Source organism: Ranitomeya imitator, chromosome 4, assembly GCF_032444005.1.
Source record: "Ranitomeya imitator isolate aRanImi1 chromosome 4, aRanImi1.pri, whole genome shotgun sequence".
In the NCBI taxonomy this organism is placed as follows: Eukaryota; Metazoa; Chordata; class Amphibia; order Anura; family Dendrobatidae; genus Ranitomeya; species Ranitomeya imitator.
The window spans coordinates 569,013,871-569,038,111 of record NC_091285.1 but is presented as its reverse complement, the minus strand read 5'-3'; the positions used below and the strand labels follow the sequence as shown (position 1 = coordinate 569,038,111).

At 41.9% G+C, this 24,241-nt stretch overlaps 1 protein-coding gene across 2 annotated transcripts in view; it reads right to left on the bottom strand.

Annotated features, from left to right (window-relative positions):
- Positions 1-24,241, bottom strand: part of LOC138676738 (probable E3 SUMO-protein ligase RNF212) — a 91,616-nt gene that overhangs the window by 10,835 nt on the left and 56,540 nt on the right. For both annotated transcript variants that reach the window (XM_069766302.1, XM_069766304.1), the window contains 6 exons: positions 19,316-19,370; positions 18,409-18,454; positions 15,280-15,340; positions 5,764-5,818; positions 410-455; positions 240-300 (listed from right to left, as the gene is read on the bottom strand). In XM_069766302.1, the coding sequence (XP_069622403.1) occupies positions 240-300; positions 410-455; positions 5,764-5,818; positions 15,280-15,340; positions 18,409-18,454; positions 19,316-19,370 (324 nt within the window). The remainder of the gene's footprint in view (positions 1-239; positions 301-409; positions 456-5,763; positions 5,819-15,279; positions 15,341-18,408; positions 18,455-19,315; positions 19,371-24,241) is intronic.

Here is a 24,241-nt window from a genome sequence, read left to right as displayed (position 1 = left end):
AGTCAATGGCAGGTCCAAAAGCATTTAAAAACCTTAACTTTTTTTAATGAAACCTGTAGCAAAAAGGTGTGTAGGAACCCACATGGGTGTTACTAATTATGATCAGTCACCCACCAAAAAATGACTCTGCCTTATGCAACTGTAGACTGAAGTACTAGAAAACAATGAATATGAAAATCTATGTAATATTTTATACAATAACAGTAATTAATGATTAAACATTTTATTTAGAAAGTTACCCATGAACCCAGGCGGAGAGGGAGTTATCAGTGATAATCGACTTGAACCACCAATGGTTAACTGTAAATGTAAAAGGATTTGCTTAATACAATAGAAAATTATATTGGGGAATTGTTTTATTACGTATTCTATATCAATGATTAGCTCATATATCTACATATAAACTTACATTTTTTCTTCTCGATGTGTTAGAAGATTGGTCCATTAACTCAATCCTGTTGAAACAGAAATGATAAGTACGTCACACATAAAACCAATGAAACATCACGGAGAAGTTGTAATTACGGTACATCCAGGCCCTAATGCCAAACAACCTCTCAGTAATGCCACTGCCGGCGTCCCTGCATGTCTCTCCTTTCCCCTCCATGCAGGGAGGCAGACATGCTGCATGGCTGGGGCAGTGAGTATGCCCCTCAGTGTTTTCCCTGATTCTCTGGTTCTTAAAGGGCACCTGCAAGATGGCCTTTGTTTAAAAGGGACCATCTCCAATAAGGAGATGCTAAGCAAGATTAATTCATTAGTGAGTTAGATGTACTACTAGTGAGTTGTTAGGTCCCATGGTCTTGGCGTGGCCAGTGTCCTGAATCCGAAATGCCTGGTCATTGTGAAGCCAGTCCTGAACCTGTTATGACCTGGTGGTTAGGAGCACCCGGAATGACCTGATAGTTAAACCTCATACAGCACGAGCTCTGGGATGTGGGAGCTCTGCTGATCGCAAGCCCTAATCCAATCACACACACTAGAAATAGCCGCGGAGCGCTCCTGACCAGACCTAGGCGACTCGACACAGCCTAAGAACTATCTAGCCCTAGAGATAGAAAATAAAGCCTACCTTGCCTCAGAGAAATTCCCCAAAGGTAAAGGAAGCCCCCCACATATATTGACTGTGAGTAAAGATGAAAGTCACAAACGCAGAAATGAAACAGGTTTCATAAAAGGGAGGTCAGACTTACTAAATAGACAGAGGATAGGAAAGGTAACTTTGCGATCAGCACAAAAACCTACAAAAGACCACGCAGAGTGTGCAAAAAGGACCTTCGCACTGACTCACGGTGCAGAGGGGCCACTCTGCATCCCAGAGCTTCCAGCTAGCAAGACAAAATCATGATAACCAGCTGGACAAGAAAAAAGTGAACAAATAATGACTATCAGGAACTTAGCTTCTGCAGGAGAAGGCAGGTCACCAGAGAGATCCAGGAGCGAACTGAACCAATGCAAAAACATTGACAGCTGCCATGGAGTAACGATCTGAGAGGAGTTAAATAGAGCAGCCAACCAAAGGATAAATTACGTCACCTGTGTAAGGAACCTCAGAAGCAGCAGCTTCACTCATAACCACCAGAGGGAGCCCATAGACAGAACTCGCCGAAGTAACATTCACGACCACAGGAGGGAGTTCGACAACAGAATTCACAACAGAACCTGAAGTCCCTGGTCCTTGTGCAGCCAGTTCTGAAACTGTAGTCCATGGTCCTTGTGTGGCAACTCCTGAACCCTGAAGCTGCTCCGGTGGTACCTGAACCAGTATCCGAGACCTGTGTGACTATCCAAGTATTCCATGTATCCGGACTGTCCCATCAGTCTCCAAATCAGCCCTGTCTGAGACTACATGTCAGTAACAGTTCTACCTGAGGATCCTGAACCTATTAGTCTGAATGGAGGAAGAGTCGTAATTACCAGTGTACCTGACTCCTGGGGTCAGCAGCTGCAGTATCGGGACTGACTAGGAGTGGCACCTGGCAGCTACCTGCAGCTCAAACCTGACTCCACCGTCGCGAGCTCCAGTGAACACCAGGTAGCTGTTTGGTGATGCCCCTCCTAGATAAGCCTGGCCCCGGAGCACAGTGGGTCCACGAACCACGTGCGCCACCTGCATGCGTAACACTCTCTACTATATAAGAAAGCAACTAACCGATCAATGGCATGGGATAAATCAGTAACCCATTTAGAGTACATTCACATCGGGCATTTTTCACTGTGGTCATTGTTGCAGATATGTTGTGGTTAAGTCACAGTAACATATGAATTTTATATAGACATGCTGTGAAATTCCGTATTTCAATAATTTTTATTGGGTAATAATTTTTATATGGGGACAGGAAAGAGGGAAAAAAATGGGAAACAAGGAAATGGAAATATTTTTTTAAGGACGGGCATTTCGTGAATGTTTAATCTATGCTACTGGTCAAATTATGGTGCGATTTTTCTTCAATGAGTGTCAATGAGATTTCTACTGTAATATATACAGTTGCATCTAAAAGTTCGGGCACCCCATTTTTCTTCTTTTCATTTTTAAAATGTAAAAAATGAATACATTTTTTTCCCCTAAAATACAAATAAATGTGTCATCTCTAACTTTATCCCTTTGAAAGATCATTTCATCCTCAACTTGCTTATCTGTTCACAATAACAGTAATGTTGACCAGGGGTGCCCAAAATGTTTGCTGCATAAACCCCCCATGGACATAGCCATTAGCTATTACAGATAGGGCATGTGAGTCTCATTCAGACGTCAGTTTTTCACATATGTGTTCTATCCGTGGTCTTCATGGATACAATACGCACCCATTATAGTCTATAGGGATATTCACATGTTTGTCTTTTTTTTGCGAACCGTGTGTCCGTGCAAAAATTATGGAGACATGTTCATTTTCTTCATGGCATCACGGATGTAAGGTAGTACTAATACAAATTCATGGGTCTGTGAAAATCAAGGACAGCACACAAATGGCATTCATGTGCTGTCCATAATTCACATTGCAAAGGATAGGAGAAGCTTTGTAATTTATTTATTCATAAGTGAAAAACACAGATGAAACACTGATGGTAAAAACTGACAGTAACCGAACACTGATGAAACTCGGATCCAAAACACTGATAATACTTAGTTTGGACCGTTTTTTGCATATGTGAACAAACTAGGAAGTCTGAATGAGGCCTTACATCTCTGTGCAAAATAATGTTCACCATAATATTATTACACCTATATGACGGTAAATGTGGAGCTCCTGTATCTGAAAAAAATATAAAAATTCTTCAATTATCCAACAAGGAACCATGAAAAGAGCAAGATCAGCTGTGTTGGTATATGTCTGCACTGGCTGAGGTCAACTTACCACGACGACCCTTTGTGAGATATTAATACAGTTCCAGCAAAGTGGATGAAATTTATAGAAATCTGATGCCCACAAGTCAGAAACATGAAAATTTCTCTTGCAGGTACACTGAGTTTTAGGCCTTCTTCACATGTACTGGAAAAACAAGTGCCAGTGACGTCCTTGGTCCGTGTCAGTGTGCCATCCGTGTGTCAGTGTGACACCATCCGTGTGCCATATGTGTGTACGTGTCCATGTGTATCATCCGTGTGTACCATCATTGTGACAGGTACTGGAATAGAATGAAGAATACAAATGGCGCTGCGAGCGGTGAGATCAGTAGGGTTAAAGCAGTTCACCCGCCGGCTGTGAGTGGCGGTAACCTTTATGACTTCACCGCGTTGCTCTCATACTGCTCTCATTGTGTTATGGTGCCCGTGGTGAGCGGTCACGTTACTGATGTCACCGCTCATCATTGCCTCCAGATGTAGCAGAGTTGGGGATCGTCGTGTGACCTCCTTATTACTGATTTATGGCGGACCCTTGTTAATTTACCCATTTATTAAGACAAATAAAAGTAAAGAGGGCAATTGTCGGGGTATGCTTTTTACAATTAAAGAACTTTCTGTGTGTGTTTATTTCTTTTCACTATGGGTTAGTAATGTGGGTGTCTGACTGATACCTCTGCACTTCTAACCGCAAGGCTTGATGGCATTTGTGATTTTTGACAAATCACAGATGTCATCAAACCCATTTATTACCCCGATTGCCACTGCACCAGGGCATCGGAATGAGCCCGGTAAAGCAACAGAATTGGCGCGTCTAATGTGATATACCAACTCTGGGTCGGCTGCAGGCTTGAGACAGGCCATTAACCATGGACTATCCCAGCCTGATAATAGAAGCCGCAGCTGTCTGCTTTATCTGTGCTGGTTTTAAAATATTGGGGGGGCCCACACTGTTTTATTTATTTAATTACTTAATGAATGCTATTCCCAGGCGGCAGGTGCTGACTACAACTGTCTTCAGCGTCACCTGGTCTCACTGATCGCAGGTAGATTGCAGGTTTCCCAGCTGCCGGAGCTTTTCATTTGGGTACGTGTCACACAGATGTCATATACTGTATTCGGACTACAAGACACACTTTTTCTCCCCCAAAAATTGGGAGGAAAATGGGGGGGTGCGTCTTATAGTCCAAATGCAGGCTTACCAGGGGGGTTGCGGCAGCGGTGTACCAGTGTCCCTTCCTCAGGACACCGGTGGTGGCAAAAGTGTGGTGATGCTGAAGCTCTGAGTTGGCGGCGAGCAGTGCGGAGTGCATCATCAGTTTCCCTGTAGCCACCTTCCTGAAGCCGTGGGCAGCTGGTGGCAGCACGTGCGCGGACTTGAGATCTCGGGTGGGCCTCTCACGCTCCATTTTCCTGACGCACTTTCCTGAAGCTGGAGGCTGTGCGTGCACAGATTGCGATCTCGGCGGCCCTCGGCTTCAGGAAAATGGCTGCCGGAGGCCGCGTGGGCACAGAATGAGATCTCAGGAGCCAATTTCCTGAAGGCACAGGCATGAGCAGATTAAGATCTCGGCGGTAATTTTCCTGAAGCCGGAGGCTGCGCGTGCACAGATTGAGATCCCGGCGGCCCTCGGCTTCAGGAAAATGGCCGCTGAGAAACCAATGATGCACTCGGCTCTGCTCATCGTGGACACCAGGCCGCAGCATCGCCACATTTCTGCTGCCGACACCCTGAGGAAGGGACCCTGCTGCATGCAAAGCACTCTGCTCTACCTCACCGCCGACACCGGACCCGTAGCATCGGACTACTGGGAAACCCGGGACTGCAGCATTTCCCAATTCTGCCGCCACCGGCTTCCTGAGGAAGGGACCATGCCTCCTGTGACTCCGCTGTACCACCGCCGGCCCTCAGGTAAGATACCCTAAATTCAGATGATAAGACAGACCCCCATCTTATAAAAATCTATTTTTTACTATTTTTCACGATTTCGTCTCATGGTCCGGTGCATCTTATAGTCCAAAAAATATGGTATGTCTTATATGTGGATTTTCCCTATAGAATTTCATCAGATGCAAAAAAGTTCAGGTAAAACACATATGCATTCTAAGTGAATTTTTGCTGCGGAAATGCATTCAAAATGCATGTATGACCCACATGGCTGTATAAATAAAGTTTTCTAACAGCTAAATGTCAGGAAATATTAAAAAATATATAGCTCTATTTAAAACAAGACCCACGACATACCAAAAAGGGCAAAATCTGCAGTGTCATATACACGATAAAAACGCACGTAAAATACTCAAGTAACCAAATTTAACTAATAGCTGCAGAAAATCTGCAACATCAAAAACTCAGCAAATACTCATAGTGGGAACATAACCTTGTGGTTTGTATTTAAGCGCCTTCTTCTCCTACTTACTTATTGATGCTAGGCACTTGTGATGCAGATGGAGATGATCTGTTCTCTGAATTGACTGAAGCACAAACAAAAGAAGGTTGTTTTTTCCTTATGTAAAAAAAAAAAAATCAAACACACAGATAAAATTTTCTTACAGTCTACATCAATAACCATGATTTATTTATCATTACATGGATGATTTATGCTAAACTTACAGCAGGGATTCACTTTCCCACTTAAAGGGGTTGTCCACCACTGGGCAGCACCTGAGGCTCTTAAGGAGGAGCTTTCAGTGGATTTTTAACTGAGTACCTATTCACAATAACTGCTGATTCACTGATTCTGGAACAGGTTTTCTTTTTTTTCCCTGTGCCCTCGTTTCCAAAGTTATACCTCGGGGCTGATAACTTAGAACTTTTGTCATAGAGGAGAATAAGTAAATTTGCATCTTTATGACGAGGGGTCATAACCCTGGAACAGAAGAGCACAGAAGAAATAGAAAAAGTGTTCCAGAATTAGTGAAACAACGTCGATTGGAGAATAAGCTTAGTATAAATTATAAAAAAAAATCCAGTGACAGGTCCTCATTAAGGGTATGTGCACACGTTGCGGATTTGGCAGCAGATTTGACGCTGCGGATTCACAGCAGTGTTCCATGCGTTGTACATGCAAATGCTGTGGAAAATACCGCGCGGAAACGCTGAGGTTTATTTTCCGCAGCTTGTCAATTCTTTGTGCGGATTCCGCAGCATTTTACACCTATTCCTTTATAGGAATCCGCAGGTGTAAAAATCCGCACATACCCTTAGAAGTCAAGTAACTGCTTCATCAATGTTATTTCAAGTTGTGTTTAGATATACTGTTTAGGTAGTCTCCCAAGAGAAATATTGTAGCACAAATTGCTGAAAAAGCTAACGCTGACTGTGATGGAAAGGTGTCAACAAAATAATAATAAAAAATAAATAAATAAAAAAAATTCTTAACAAATACTACTCAGCACTATATAAACGGGGAAACTGATGTTGAGAAGGGAAACCATTTTACAAGTCTCTGACACTCCCTAGCTTGACTGACTCAGATAAGAGACACACTTAATGGGTTGATGAGAGAAGAGGAAATTATCAAAACAATAAAACATTTGAAAAATAATAAAACCCCTGGGCTTTCAGGAGAATTTTATAAATTATTGAGTGAAGAGGTATCACCAATTTTGGCAAAAGCCTTCAACTTCACACTACGTAGCAAAGTTCTCCTGAGTTCTGGAAACATGGCATACATTAAAGTACTCCACAAACAAGGAAAAGATGAAACAGAACCAGGATCATATAAGTCTATCTCTTTAATAAATTAGGAGATAAAAATAATTTCAAAAATATTGGCTGACCGATTAGTAGAATCATAGGCTTGCATCAGATAGGATTTATCAAAAAAAAGAGCAGCAGTGTTTAACATCAGAACATCCTGGGGGTTCAGGATGGATTGAAACGTGATGGACCGGTGGAAGGTAATCCAGCTCTCCCGACATTAGATGCCGAGAAAGCTTAACTAAAGTCTTAGATAAATTCGGGATAACGGGCACATTTAGAAACTGTTTGTCTGCTCTTTACGATAACCCACAAGCAAAAATCTTCACACCTGGCTATTTATCAAAAGCTTTTCAGCTATAAAAGGGGACGAGACAGGGATGCCCACTTACTCCCTTATTGTTCGACTTGGCCATAGAGCCGCTGTACCTGATAATTTCTGACTGCTTTGAGGGCCTAAAATTAGGGCCCAAAGAGATCAAATTAACATGTTTCGCAGACGATATGCTGCTTTTCCTATCAAACCCGGTGAATCACATGCAATGAATACTAGATAAATTAACCTACTTTGGATCCTTTTGGGGATATAAAATCAATAAAAAGTAAATGTCAACTTCTATATCGGAGAGGGATAATGAACAAATTAGATATAATTGTTGGAGTCTCCATATCCTCACATTATATTACCTATTTGAGAGTGAAAATACGAAGAGATTCTATGTCTCTTTACAGACTTAATTATCCCCACTTGATAGAAAAAAATATTTCAAGGACTTGACAGATGGGAAAAATTAAACTCATCTCTGTTTCGAAGAATATACTGTTGAAACACTCTGATATTAAAAAATTACAGGCAACATTTGTGAAATTTATTTGGCAAGGGAAGAGACCAAGAATTGCTTAGTAAATTAGCACTGAGGAAAGAAGGAGGAGCCCAGATGCCTTTAATAAAATTATATAATCTAGTTGCCATAACCAGACATATCAAGGATTGGATACATGGAACTTCATATTTTTCGAGTACATAAGGCTAGTTTCACATTTGCGGATGGAGGGCTGCGTATGTCCTCTGTGAAGCTCCGCCCACCGCCGCACCTCCTCGTCAGCTCCGCCAACGTCGGCATGTGGCCATGCATGCGGCCATTAGGTAAGCAGGCCATGCCGATGTATGCGGATGCCTCTGCATGCGTCGTTTTGACGGTGAGGCGACCTGCGCCGAACGCAGCCCTCCATCTGCAAATATGAAACTAGCCTTATCCAAGAAGGAATTAGCCTGCTCTCTGGACCTCAGGACAATTTTGCACATGAAAACTGGAAAACTTCCGAACTTCGTGAAGTCTAGCCGTGTATTGAAAGACACAGTAGGTGCCTGTAGAGTAATTAGGAAGCTGTTTAAACTCCCATTTTGTATCTAAATATATACATATTTGGAAGGAAGGATCCTAACTTCATACAAGGAACACAAAATAAATTATTTGGAGTATGGAAGGAGAAAGGAACTTTTGAGAGATACAGTGCCTTGCGAAAGTATTCGGCCCCATTGAACTTTCAACCTATTCCCACATATCATGCTTCAAACATAAAGATACCAAATGTAACTTTTTGGTGAAGTATCAACAACAAGTGGAACACAATTGTGAAGTTGAATACAATTTATTGGTTATTTTATATTTTTGTGGAAATTCAAAAACTGAAAAGTGGGGCGTGCAATATTATTCGGCCCCTTTACTTTCAGTGCAGCAAACTCACTCTAGAAGTTCATTGTGGATCTCTGAATGATCCAATGTTGTCCTAAATGCCTAATGATGATAAATATAATCCACCTGTGTGTAATCAAGTCTCCGTATAAATGCACCTGCTCTGTGATAGTCTCAGGGTTCTGTTTGAAGCACAGAGAGCATCATGAAGACCAAGGAACACAACGGGCAGGTCCGTGATACTGTTGTGGAGAAGTTTAAAGCTGGATACAAAATGATATCCAAAACTTTAAACATCCCAAGGAGCACTGTGCAAGCGATCATATTGAAATGGAAGGAGTATCATACCACTGCAAATCTACCAAGACCCGGTCGTCCCGCTAAACTTTCATCTCAAACAAGGAGAACACTGATCAGAGATGCAGCCAAGAGGCCCATGATCACTCTGGATGAACTGTAGAGATCTACAGTTGAGATGGGACAGTCTGTCCATAGGACAACAATCAGTCTTACACTGCACAAATCTGGCCTTTATGAAAGAGTGACAAGAAGAAAGCCATTTCTCAAAGATATCCATAAAAGGTGTTGTTTAAAGCTTGCAACGAGCCACCTGGGAGACACAACAAACATGTGGAAGAAGGTGCTCTGGTCATATGAAACCAAAATCGAACTTTTTGGCAACAATGTCAAATGATATGTTTGGCGTAACGGCAACACAGCTCATCACCCTGAACACACCATCCCCACTGTCAAACATGGTGGTGGCAGCACCATGGTTTGGGCCTGCTTTTCTTCAGCAGGGACAAGGAAGATGGTTAAAATTGATGGGAAGATGGAGCCAAATACAGGACCATTCTTGAAGAAAACCTGTTGGAGTCTGCAAAAGACCGAAGACTGGGACGGAGATTTGTCTTCCAACAAGACAATGATCTCAAACATAAAGCAAAATCTACAATGGAATGGTTCACAAATAAACATATTCAGGTATTAGAATGGCCAAGTCAAACTCCAGACCTCAATCCAATCGAGAATCTGTGGAAAGAGCTGAAAATTGCTCTTCAGAAACGATCTCCATGAAACCACACTGGGCTCGAGCTGTTTGCCAAGGAAGAATGAGCAAGAATTTCAGTCTCTCGATGTACAAAACTGATAGAGATATACCCCGAGCGATTTGCAGCTGTAATCGCAGCAAAACATGGCGCAACAAAGTGTTAAGTTAAAGGGGCCGAATAATATTGCACGCCCCACTAATCAGTTTTTGAATTTCCACAAATTTTAAAATAACCAATAAATTCCCTTCAACTTCACAATTGTGTTCCACTTGTTGCTGATTCTTCACCAAAAATTTACATTTGGTATCTTTAGGTTTGAAGCATGACATGTGGGAAAAGGATGTAAGGTTCAAGGGGGCCGAATACTTTCGCAAGGCACTGTATATTAAAAACAGAAGAAAGAAGATTATTGAGCTGGACATAATTCTCAACCAAATTTAAACTAGAAAATAGCCACTATTTACAATTTCTGCAGGTGACTACCACTACAAATCATTAAAAACAGACTTAGGAAGAGTAGAGAAAATAAACAATTTTGACACTTTAATTGGTAGGTAATCAAATCTGGATTCATTTTCCAACATATATAACCATATTTGGACACAAACACAAGTCGTCTGGAAAATCAGTATTTTTGAGTGATGGGGGAGGGTTACCGCAGGGGAAGACTTATACACACGTGGTCAAAATTGTTGGTACTCTTCATTTAATGGCAGAAAAACACACAATGGTCACAGAAATAACTTGAATCTGACAAAAGTAATAATAAATAAAAGATCTATGAAAATGAACAAATGAAAGTCAAACATTGCTTTTCAACCATGCTTCCACAGAATTAAAAAAAAAAAAATCATGAAATAGGCCTGGACAGCAATGATGGTACCCTTGAAAATAATGTGACAAAAGGGACATGTTAAATAAAGATGTGTCCACTAACTAGCATCACAGGAGTCTACAATCTTGGAGTCACTGAGTGAGCCTGTATATAGGGCTACAGATACTCACTGTGTTGTTTGGTGACATGGTGTGTATCACACTCAACATGAACCAGAGGAAGCGAAGGAAAGAGTTTTCTCAGGAGATTAGAAAGAAAATTATAGACAAACATATTAAAGGTAAAAGTTACAAGACCATCTCCAAGCAGCTTGATGTTCCTGTGACTGCAGTTGCACATATTATTCAGAAATTTAAGATCCATGAGACTGTAGCCAACCTCTGTGAATGTGGCGAAAGAAGGATAATTGATGACAAATCAAAGATACGGATAATATGAATGGTAATAAAGAGCCCAGAAAAATTTCTAAACAGATTAAAGGCGAACTTCAAGCTCAAGGAACATCAGTGTCAGATCGTACCATCCGTCACTGTATGAGCCAAAGTGGACTTCATGGGAGACGACCAAGGAGGACACCATTGTTGAAAAAAAATCATAAAAAGGCTAGACTGGAATTTGCCAAACTACATGTTGACAAGCCACAACGCTTCTGGGAGAATGTCCTATGAACAGAGGAGACAAAAATGGAACTTTTTGGCAAGGCACTTAAGCTCTACATTCTCAGAAGGAAAAATGAAGCATATCAAGAAAAGAACACTGTCCCTACTGTGAAACATGGAGGAGGCTCTGTTATGTTCTGGGGCTGCTTTGCTGCATCTGGCACAAGGTGTCTAGAATCTGTGCAGGGTACAATTAAATCTCAAGACTATCAAGGGATTCTAGAGAGAAATGTGCTGCCCAGTGTCAGAAAGCTTGGTCTCAGTCGCAGGTCATGTGTCTTGTAACAGGATAATGACCAGAAAAACACAGAGCTAAAAACACCCAAGAATGGCTAAGAGGAAAACATTGAACTATTCTGAAGTGGCCTTCTATGAGCCCTGACCTGAATCCTATTGAGCATCTTTGGAAAGAGCTGAAACATGCCGTCTGGAAAAGGCAACCTTCAAACACGAGACAACTGGAGCACTTTGCTCTTGAGGAGTGGGCCAAAATACCTGTCGAGAAATGCAGAAGTCTCATTGACAGTTACAGGAATCGTTTGACTGCAGTGATTGTCTTAAAAGATTGTGCAACAACATATTAAGTTAAGCGTACTATCATTTCTGTCCAGGCCTATTTTATGAGTTCTATTTTTTTTTTATTCTGTGGATGCATGGTTGAAAAGCAATGTCTGACTTTCATTTGTTCATATGAACATGTCCCACCTCATCCCTAACCTCGCCACAGTCTTCATCCCAATGCTAACACACCTCTTCAACCTCTCACTCATAAATGGTGTCTTCCCCTCATCCTTCAAGCACGCCTCGATCACATCCATCCTCAAAAAGCCCTCCCTCGACCCATCCACTGTATCTAGCTATCACCCGATATCTCTTCTCCCTTATGCCTCAAAACTACTGGAACAGCATGTCCATCTTGAACTGTCCTCCCACCTCTCTTCCTGCTCCCTCTTTGACTGCTTACAATCTGGTTTCCGACAGCATCACTCAACTTCTCTAACTAAAGTCACCAACGACCTACTAATCGCCAAGAGCAAGCGACACTACTCTGCCCTCCTTCTCCTGGACCTGTCTTCTGCCTTCGACACTGTCGACTATTCCCTCCTGCTACAGATTCTCTCATCTCTTGGCATCACAGACCTGGCCCTATCCTGGATCTCGTGATATCTAACAGACCGAACATTCAGTGTCTCCCTCTCTCACACCACCTCCTCACCTCACCCAGTCTGTTGGTGTTCCCCAAGGCTCGGTCCTAGGGCCCCTGCTCTTCTCCATCTACATCTTTGGCCTGGAACAGCTCATAGAATCCCCCGGTTTACAGTATCATCTCTACGCCAATGCCACGCAGATCTACCTATCTGGACCTGACCTCACTTCCTTACCAAAATCCCACAATGTCTGTCTGCTATTTCAGATTTCTTTTCTGCTCGCTTTCTAAAACTGAACATGGACAAAACAGAATTCATCATCTTTCCCCCATCTCACTCTGCCCCTCCACGAGACCTATCCATCAATGTCAATGGCTGCTCACTTTCCCCAGTCCCACACGCTCGGTGCCTGGGGGTGATCCTAGACTCTGCCCTCTCTTTCAAGCCACATATCCAAGCCCTTTCCTCCTCCTGCCAACTCAAACTCAAAAATATTTCCTGGACCTGTGCATTCCTTGACTATGAAACCACAAACACTAGTGCACGCCCTTATCATCTCCCGCCTCGACTACTGCAATCTCCTACTCTCTGGCCTCCCCTCTAGCACTCTGGCACCTGTCCAATCCATTCTACACTCTGCTGCCCGATTAATCCACCTGTCTCCCCGATATTCCGCATCCTCACCACTCTGCCAAGCCCTTCACTGGCTTCCTATTGTCCAGAGGCTCCAGTTCAAAATCCTAACTATGACATACAAAGCCATCCACAACCTGTCTCCTCCATACATTTGTGACATGGTCTCCTGGTACTTACCACACGCAACCTTCGATCCTCTCAAGATTTCCTTCTCTACTCCCCTCTTATCTCTTCTTCCCACAACCGCATACAAGACTTCTCCCGTGCTTCCCCCATACTCTGGAACTCTCTACCCCAACACATCAGACTCTCGCCTACCATGGAAACCTTCAAAAAGAACCTGAAGACCCACCTCTTCCGACAAGCCTACAACCTGCAGTGATACTTAATCTGCTGAACCACCGCACAACTAGCTCTATCTCTCCTAGTGTATCCTCACCCATCCCCTGTAGACTGTGAGCCCTCGAGGGCAGGTTCCTCTCTCCCTCTGTACTTGTGTGTGCCTTCTTTTGCTCATGTTTATTGTATTTGTCTATAATTGCCCCTTCCAAGTGTAAAGCGCCAGGGAATAAATGGGGCTATAAAATGAATAATAATAATATTCATAGATCTTTTATTTATTATTACTTTTGTCAGATTCAAGTTATTTCTGTGGCCATTGTGGGGTTTTTTGTCATTAAATGAGGGGTACCAACAATTTTGACCACAAGTGTACGAAAAAATTATGTTAGGTTGGGCAAAGTTTAGAAAAATATTGATAAATGAGCAAGGAAGACAAGTGCACTTCAAATTGATGCATTGTGCGATATACACCTTTAATTTTTCACACAAATATGCTCCTGCTCAGGCAATGCTGCTTCAGGGGTCTTTTTCCTGAAATTACTTTGCTGGCATTTTTGCCTTCTTTTTTTAATGGTTGTGGCTGCTGGTGTCTTTTTCCTACACTTTAAGCTATAAAGAGCGGGCAGTTTCCAAACAAAGCTGCTGAAAAAATTGTCATGTCACTTTGCTTAATTGTTTCACAGTTTCCGAACCCTAAAGTGGTTAATAATCATGAACTTGGGCACAGCAATGCCGTTTTTACATTGCTGTGCATTAACCCCTTAGTGACCTGGACATAGTTTTAAATTCTGACTTGTCACTTTATGTGGCAATAACGGTGGAATGTTTCAACATATCCCAGTGATTTTGAGACTGTTTTTTTCACAACACAATATATTTTATGATAATGAAACATTTTGGTTGATATGTTTGACAAAAAATTCACAAAATTTACAATTTTTAATGACTGACTTACTTTTTTTTTAGGGACCAGTTTTGTGGGACCGATATATTGGAAAACCCAGAAAAAGTGATACGATTTTAAAAAACAGTGCTCATCAACATATTCAAAACTGCGTTCAAGTAATTTATTAACCCTTCAGGTGCTTTTCGGGAATTAAAGCAAAGTGGCATGCCAGGAATGAAAAATGTTATTTTTCCACCTAAATGTCGCTAACGTCTGAACAAGACGCTATAGCTGGGAGACTCTAAGGCCGTTATTTGGCCATGAATTGCCATGGTAACTATCAGGACCATGATCTTGGGGTGCTGATGGGGTTAAAGAGGGACCCCCACACTCTGTTAACCATCTAAATGCTGTAATCACTATTAACAGCAGCATCTAAGGGGTTAAGCAGCCATGGTTGTTGCCGACATTGATAGTGGCTGATGCAGCGGGGTGTCAGCTACAGTGTACAGCTGCTGCATTTTGACCCATTGAGGAGATCCTAGTCACTAAGTTTTAAGTCTTATGGTGGTCACTAAGGTTTCATTTTTATGCTTTTACAGCTTATTTAGGCAGATACCAGACCATGAAAAAGACTATGTGCGCACACAGCCTAATCCTATTTTTGCTTGGAAGTAAAATCACTTAAATTACACTGTAATAGTAAAACCAATAACTTGACCAAAGTCAGGCTACATAAATAGTGATGCTTAACTGTATAGCGTGAATAGAAACCTTGAAATTAAATCCTAACTTTAATGAAAGTTGCAGTAAATTGTGGCATGGGTGAGTAAACCGGAAGTACAAGTCGTGAACATTCAGCAAAACAGCATCTGACACTTGTAAGAGTCAGACACTAGAAGATAATGGATGCATAAATGTATATGATGTATTTTACAATAAACAAGTTAAAAAAAGAACAAATCTTTAGAAAGTTACCCTTGAACCCAGGCGGAGAAGGAGTGACCAACGATAATCGAGTTAGACCACCAATGGTTGACTGTCAATGTAGAAAGATTTGTTTACACCAGTAACATTGTATCAGAGAATTGTGTTAATACCGAAAACATATAAATTACGAAAGCACAGCCTATATATTTACACCTAAAATAGCGCTGGGTGATTAAATCCAATTAACCCCTTTACCCCTGGGCCATTTTTTTTTTCCATTTTCGCCCCACTCCCCCTCCCCTTCTTCCAAGAGCCATAACTTTTTAACTTTTCCGTTAATACGGCAATATGAAGGCTTGTTTTTTTTTGCGGGACAAGTTGGATTATCGAATGGTACCACTGACTTTACCATACAGTGTACTGGAAAATGGGAAAAAAATTCCAAGGGCGATGAAATTGTAAAAAAAAGTGCAATTCCACAATTGATTTTTGTTTTTTTTATTTACCACGATCACTTTATGGTAAAACTGATCTGGCAATATAATTCTCCACGTCTGTCCCTAATAAGTAGATTCCAATTCTCTATAGTTTAGTCTTTATTAAAGTGGTGACATTTTTTTTTTCAAAATTTGCACTAAAAAAAAAAAAAAAGTTTGCCCCCATTTTCAGAGACCCATAACGTTTTCACTTTTCGAGATCTGGGGCTGGCTGATGGCTTATTTTTTAGCGTCCTGAGCTGACGTTTATATTGCTAACACTTTGGGTTAGACCTGATCTTTTGATTTCTTCTTATTGCATTGTATTGCAATATTAAGGCGGCCAAAAAACAAAACAAAACATAATTCTGGCATTTTTATTTTTTTTCTCGTAATGCTGTTTACCAATCATATTAATTTAATTTCTTTTATATTTGGATAGACTGTAGATTTCTGAACTCAGCAATACTAAGTAATCATGTGTATTTTTTAATGGTGCAAAAGGGGAATGATTTGAACTTCTGTGTTTTTAATTTTTTTCATATTTTTTAAAACTTTTTTTCCCACTTTTTAATTTATTTACCGTATATACTCGAGTATAAGCCGAGATTTTCAGCTCAAATTTTTGGGCTGAAAGTGCCCCTCTCGGCTTATACTCGAGTCACGGTAGCGGTGGGGTCGGCGGGTGAGGGCGCTGAGGTATACTTACCTAGTCCTGGCGATCCTCGCGCTGTCCCTGCCGTCCCACGGTCTTCGGTGCTGCAGCTTCTTCCCCTCTTCAGCGGTCACGTGGGACCGCTCATTAGAGAAATAAATAGGCGGCTCCACCTCCCATAGGGGTGGAGCCGCCTATTCATTTCTCTAATCAGCGGTAACGGTGACCGCTGATAGAGAAAGAAGCTGCGGCACCGAAGACAGCTGTGACAGGCGGGGAGCGCCTGGATCGCTGGGACCAGGTAAGTATGTAATATTCACCTGTCCGCGTTCCAGCCGCCGGGCGCCGCTCCATCTTCCCGGCGTCTGCGCTCTGACTGTTCAGGTCAGAGGGCGCGATGACGCATATAGTGTGCGCGGCGCCCTCTGCCTGATCAGTCAGTGCAGAGACGCCGGGACGAGATGCCGGGACCGGACGCTGGGAGCTGCAAGCAAGAGAGGTGAGTATGGCTTTTTTTTTTTTTTTTAATTGCAGCAGCAGCGGCCATGGCACAGATTTATGTGGAGCATCTATGGGGATATATGAACGCTGCAGAGCACTATATGCGGCACAGCTATGGGGAGATATGAATGCTGCAGAGCACTGTATGGGGCACAGCTATGGGGAGATATGAACGCTGCAGAGCACTGTATGGGGCACAGCTATGGGGAGATATGAACGCTGCAGAGCACTATATGGGGCACAGCTATGGGGAGATATGAACGCTGCAGAGCACTATATGGCACAGCTATGGGGAGATATGAACGGCGCAGAGCACTATATGGCACAGCTATGGGGAAATAATGATCTATTTTTATTTTTGAAATTCACCGGTAGCTGCTGCATTTCCACCCTAGGCTTATACTCGAGTCAATAGGTTTTCCCAGTTTTTTGTGGCAAAATTAGGGGGGTCGGATTATACTCGGGTCGGCTTATACTCGAGTATATACGGTAATAGTTCTCTTAGGAGACTTGAAACTGCGATCGTCCGATCGCCTGTGCTTCAGCACTGCTATGTAAACCGAAAATGACGAACTCCTATGAGCGCCAGTCACAGGCGGCTCATAATGACAGGTATCGGTGTCATTGGCACCTGGCAACCCATCAGCGCCCCGTGAAAACGTCCGATGGGAGTGTGGAATGACGCGTGTGTTTTAAATACTGCTGCACCCTCGGCTGTAAAAGGCACATGATGGCTGATTAAAACAGCTGTCATGTGTGGGGAAAGATGCGGGCTCAGCGTCTGAGCCCGCATCAAAGTCAGGGACATATGATGTAAATAAACGTCAAATGTCATGAAGGTGTTAATGTGATTAATTCACCAACTGAAGAATTAATGTTGCTTTTCTCTCCTAAAAAAAGGAAAGAAAATAGTAAGCTGACATGATCGGAAATCTGCCTCAGTCTATGCTAAGTGTATTTGTACTATAATTTACGCCACTTTCGGCCATAGATTATAATGAGTATGTTCGCTTGCAGTTGGCCAGGCCCTTAAACAAAGCAACAGCAACACAAAAGAAAATCAATATTAATGCAATGTTCGAAGGTTTTTTCTTCATGAGCACACCCTCAGGCTCCTGGGTGACCAGGGGATGTTTGCCTGAGTAATGACAGTTTGGACCAGCGGCATTGCTGCACCAAACTGAGCGCTTTGCCATGCCGCTATTAGAGACACCTTTGCTTCTGAGGCATTGGTACAGTACAAGGCCACTCAGGCTGGGCAGATCCAGTGATCCGACCAACTTTACAGGAGCTCTACAGCATAGAGAGCCTGCAAGTGGGGCACAGTCCCTGGTAACCGGCCACTGTGACACTGCTGGCCGGCCGATAACCTTGGAAATAAGAATTAAAAGATCCTCAGTTCTTTAGAAAGGAAAGGATTCTGTTTTTACAAGCATTTTGCAAATTTGAACCATATAAGGACTTCAGACAATGCATTTAAAAATGAAAAAAATGACTGCTTTTTTTTTTTTTTTGTAGATATGTCCAGCCCTAACTAAAACTTACATTTTGTCTCCTGGATGCATTAGATATTTGGTCCATTAGCTCAACCCTGTGCAAACATAAACGATTAGTACCCCACACATACAATTAAATGTAAAAATAGAGATGTAACTACAGGGGATGAAGAGGTTGTAATCACATCCAGGCCCTACAGTCCATCCGTTATCCAAGGAAACAACTAAAATGGCATGGAATAGACAGGGGCCCTATTACAGATCAAATATTAGGCACAGGGCAATCAGGTTACATATCTTGAAAACACAAAAGCGCACAGAGAGGTCAAAAAATACTCTGTTGTAAAAAAGTCACAGTAAATAAGCAAGTGCTAGTCAAAAAATGAAAAAATACAGGGTATTTAGTTAATACGTTTTTTTGCAAAAAAAGTATGTTAAGCTGCTCTATTATGGGTATACCTTGGCAATTGGTAGAGCAGCTTAATATACTTTTTTTTGCAAAAAAACATATTACCTAAATACACCTATATGATGGTAAATATGGTGTGCCTGGAAGAGAGGACTGCAAACGTACAAAGCAATGATTGTACTGGCTGCCCGGATTTGAGGGTGAAAAAGCTTTTGCGCTGCAAAATCAAGTAATTATTGTAGTAGTTGCTAATGTTTTTGGCTGAAGTGCAATTACCAGATGGCCTAATGTGATGCAGCCTTGACACATGCAGTTTTTTCATTCATTCTTTCACTGAGCGTTACTTAATTACCCAAATTTAATATACCAAGTTAATCAACGTGGCATATTTGGGTTAATGAACTTGCAAATCAACATGTCTATAAAAAAAATGCATTGTCAAAACCATGTTCATGAAAAACACATGCAGTCAACCACACGTATGATGGCCGTGCCAAAACCGCACTGCCTGGCCTTACCATGGTCTGTACCTGAGGACCATACTTACTTATTCAGGCTGGACACGTGTGATACAGATGGAGAATGTCGGTCTTCTGAATTGGCTGAAGCAGAAACAAAAGAAGAGGATTTTTTTTACCTTTTGTTGTAAAATGAAAGTAAGTAAATATGCAAGTAAAGGCAAATTCACACAACAGTGTTTGAAACTGACAGCACGTAATAAACACAGAGGTTTTCCACATGCTGTCCAATCACATATTGGACCCATTTCACTAGTACATTAATAAGGCCCCATTCAGACGTCAGTTTTTTCACGTGCGAGAAAAACGGACCAAGTTTCATCAGATTTTCATCAGAGTTCGGTCCGATTTTCATCTGCTTTTCTTGCATGTGAACTAAAACAAAAAGTTTCTCCACCTTCTCTTATCAAATAATCCATTAATAACGATCCGACTCTCTTGTGGACCCATAGACTTGCCTTGTTGAGTACGCTCCGATACTTGGATCAATATTGGACAGGACTCCACAATTTTGCAAGGACATGTGCTCAGTCCCATAGACTATGCTAGGTGCGAGTGCCATCAGTGAAAAACACAGACAGCACTCGTATGTGAAACACTGATGTCTGAATGAGCTATAACACTGCTTTTTTTTGGTGGGGTGGAATGGGAAACCATTAAATAAAAAAAAGAGAGAAATGTGAAAACAGCTACAGATTATCAACCTCCTAATAATATATAGTTCGGCCTCTTTCACATGTCCTTTTTCTTGTTCATACATGGGAGAATTTCCAATTGTTTTTTTGGGGGGTATACAGAGAAGGTCAGGGGGTTAAATAACCATTGATGGACTGCTGCAAATGCGCTGATTAAGGTCATAGTTTTAGTTGACACAGGACAAAACTGATGACAGGCTTGACATAAATGTTACTGTGCCCATAGAAAAAGAACACTGAATAAGTCCTTATTCCTATGTGAATGTGCATGTTTTCACCAATGTGATGGCTCCTTTTTCATCGGTTTGGATTCTAAGTGTCTGTTTTTTCCCAATCTGTGATAGACTACTTACAATAGAGCCACCAGTTAGTAACTAAACATTACGGATTCTAATATATCAGTCATATGAGCCATACATTTCTGAAAAAACATTCATTTTGCAGTTTTGCCTCAGTATTCGCTGTAGTACTTACTTCCCCTCTTCCCTGGGTCTTCCATGTCTGGGTTACATGTAAATATGCAACATCATGTAATATCGCAACATGATGTACAGCGTCTTGAAAAAGTATTCATAACCCGTGAACTTTTCCACATTTTTTCATGTTACGCCCACAAACGTAAATGTTTTTATTGGGATTTTATGTGATATACCAACACAAAACAACAAATATTTATGAAGTGTAAGGGAAATTATACATGGTTTTCTAATTGTGTTTATCAAAACCCGAAAAACAGGGAACAAGGAATGTATGTAGAAATAGCGAAATTTTATTAATGCATTGATAAAAAACAATCTTTTTAATAAAATGGATGCCTCATGCCAGACTAAAAGGCACAGCCCTTTCAAGGTTACATATAACATTGCTTTAGGCTAAGTGCCTTTTAGAATGTTCAGTCATAGGTGCATGTGACCGTGGAATACAGGCTGTGCATTATGCTAGGGATGCACACATATCCACACTTCTGGAAACAGGTACTCATAGATATAGTTCTAAAGTGCCTCAGTGCATGTGCAAACAGCTATTACTGCTGTTGGAGAAACAGCCAAAATCATGTGAGAAATGCAACCCATCTCATTACATAAAGCTTATTAGTCAAATGTAGGCTACAGATTCAAACCATCTTAAATAAAGTGTTTAAACAGTTCATTGTACTTGGGCTGTGAGTCTGAAGTTGCAGTGTCTCCCATCCCAACACGCGTTTCGTCGATTCTTCTTCTGGTGTGTTCCAGTGGAGAAGCTCTGATTATTTAAACGCCTGGGAGCCAATCCAAAGACGCCTGTATTAACATGCGATGTCTGTGTAGGGGAAATTCTCATATTAAAGTCCGGGTCATCCTGCCATGCTTGCCGAGTTCACTGGTACAGGAAACCATTGACTCATCCGGTCCGGACTTCACTACAGTAAGGCTATGTGCCCACTTTCAGGATTGTTTGCAGAATTTTCCTAAACAAAACCGGACTCCTTTCGCAGGAATTCAGCTCGCGGATTTGTGTTTTTTTTTGCAGATTTTTCACATTTTTTTCCGGAGCGTCCCAATGCAACAACTTAGCGGCAAATCCGCAGATTTTCTGCAGAATTAATGAACATGCTGCATTTTTTTCCACGATTGGACTGGCGGGTAAACTGGGACCAGGGGCACCTTTCCTGGCCCTATCTCTAGGAGGCGCCCTAACTCACCCTGTTCCCCGGGATACCTCAGATAGTGAGGATGCCGGGGACTCCGCCCTTGCCCTGTCTCCTGACTGCCGCCCTGCGTCTGTCCCCCTCCCCACCCGGGGAAGAGAGGCGCTACCGTGTACAACAGTACAACAACCCGACAAACAGGGGAACAAAGACAAGGGTAAAAAAAAAACTCCACTCACACAAAATATGTTCTCACAAATAACAAAGGTATCCACCAGGGTGTGAAGGACGGGGAAGGTAAATAAAGCAGGTAAGGATGAGGAATTTTCCAAGCATACAAACCATACAACTGTCACACAATAAATTCCTCCAGCTCTCCAAACACCAGCTCCTCACTACTCCAGGTTTATCAAGCAAGTTCTATCTCAGACAAAGATCTGACCAGAAGGCCTAGCTTTTATAGGAGAGATGAGTGGCTAACTGAGCACAGCTGAAAGCAGGAATTTCCACATGGCCTATTAACCCCTGTCCTGCTGAAAGAAAACAAAACACCTTTAATACACAGGAGAAGTGCTTCTTCTCAGCGAAGAAGCAGAAGCCGTCAGACGCCGTGGTCTTCTAGTACTGCTCTGTCGCGGTAACTCCATGACAGATGGGATACTTAAGCATTTTTGCAGCGGAAAACCACCGAAAAAAACGCGAAAAATCCAGAATGTGTGCACATAGCCTAAGGATTTACGCATGCGTTCCACCCGGCCGAAGCCAGCGAGGAAGTCACCACTACCATCAGGTGCCAGAGGCAGGATAGTCCGGCGTGTCACCAGTGGTGCATGCACAGTGCCGAGTCACCAATGGAGAGAAATGATGATGGTGAAATTATTAATAAATGCAGTGCAAGTGAAATAAACCATTAATGTGTACTAATGATTGGAACCAAGAAATATAATAAAATGAGGGATTGTGTTAAACAGGCTATTGCTGAGACCATACTGAGTGAGTGATCTTCATAAAAAATCCAAATGTGTTATGAAGCATTGCACATTCCGTACTGCCGAATCGAGAGAGAGATTTTTCCGTGACTAGAAAATCTTTCCAAGCATGCTCAGAATGAAAAAACTGGATACGTCGCTGGATTCCTGTGTTTGACGCTCAGCGACGGATCCTGCGTCCATAGGCTTCCATTATAGCGGACGATGGGTAGCGCAGGACCCGTCGCTGAGTGATTTTCTGATGTGCAGAAAAAACATTCCTCTGAACGTTTTCTCCGCACGACGGACCACTATTTTCCGACGGATCCAGTGCACGACGGATGAAATGAAACGGATGGCCATCCGTCACAATGTGTCACTAATACAAGTCTATGGGAAAAAACAGGATCCTGCAGAAAAATTTGCAGAATCCTGTTTTCAAAAATCAACGGATTTCGAAGGGAGGAAAAAGACGGCAGTGTGAAAGAGGCCTTAGTTATTTGGCCTAATGATATGTACGAGAGGCAGGCATATAAATTATTAAATGACAAAAAATGTTATCCAAAATTGTCATCTAATCCCTTGCATAATTTTCAGGATGAACTTATCAAGATTCTAGAGGAAGCTTTCCCTAATGATGTCATTCCCAAAAAATTGGTGGATAATATTACGGTAAATAGATGCACTCTCGCCTCCCAACACTATATCTCATTCCCAAGATCCATAGGAATTCCCTCAACCCACCTGGCAGACCCATAGTGTCTGGGAATGAGGGCCTATGTGAGGTTGTCACTATAGTGATTGATTACTATCTGAAACAACTGGTAAGTGACCTACCATCTTTCATCAAAGATACAAATTCTGCATTGTGCAGATTAGATAATGTGTATTTGAACGACAATGCGGTGATGGTAAATGGACATCAAAGCCCTATATACCTCCAAACGCCATTGTGATGGGTTAAGAGTGGTTTCTTGGTCTTTAAATTCAAGCAACATGGATAAAGAGATGGGTTCCCTGTTGTTACAAGTCCTGGAGTATGCTCTCACAATATTTTTGTTTTAAAGAATATCACCTATTTTCAACTCCAAGGCATGGCCATGGGGGCGTGTAGTGCCCCCTATTATGCCAATTTGTTTCTCGGAACATGGGAGACTGACATCTTTTTATGTAAACTGCTACCTCAATCCAGCCAGGTGTCAGGCTGGATGAGGTACACTGATGACATCTGGTTCATCTGGGAAGGGTCTAAGAATAATTCAGGTACTTTCATGGAATCTCTGAATAAGAGAAAATTAAACATCAAACTTATCTTAAAATATGGCAGAGATATTGACTTTCTCGACCTTCAGATAAGTGTTGATAATAAGGGCTACGCGATTTATTGGTCCATAGTTTATATAATCCTTCTAGACTTAAAAGCAATTCTGACCATACTACTAACTCTGGCTTTTATCCATGCGGTACATGCAAGGCATGTCTTAACCTGATCAAAACCAAGACTTTCTCCAATTTCAACAACACAAGGACATACAATATTAGGAAGCATATTACATGTGCATCCTGTGGTGTTATCTACCATGCAACTTGCATTGCCACAAGGTATATATTGGGTTAACAACCCGAGAGCTAAAAATTAGAATACGTGAACACTGTAGAGATATT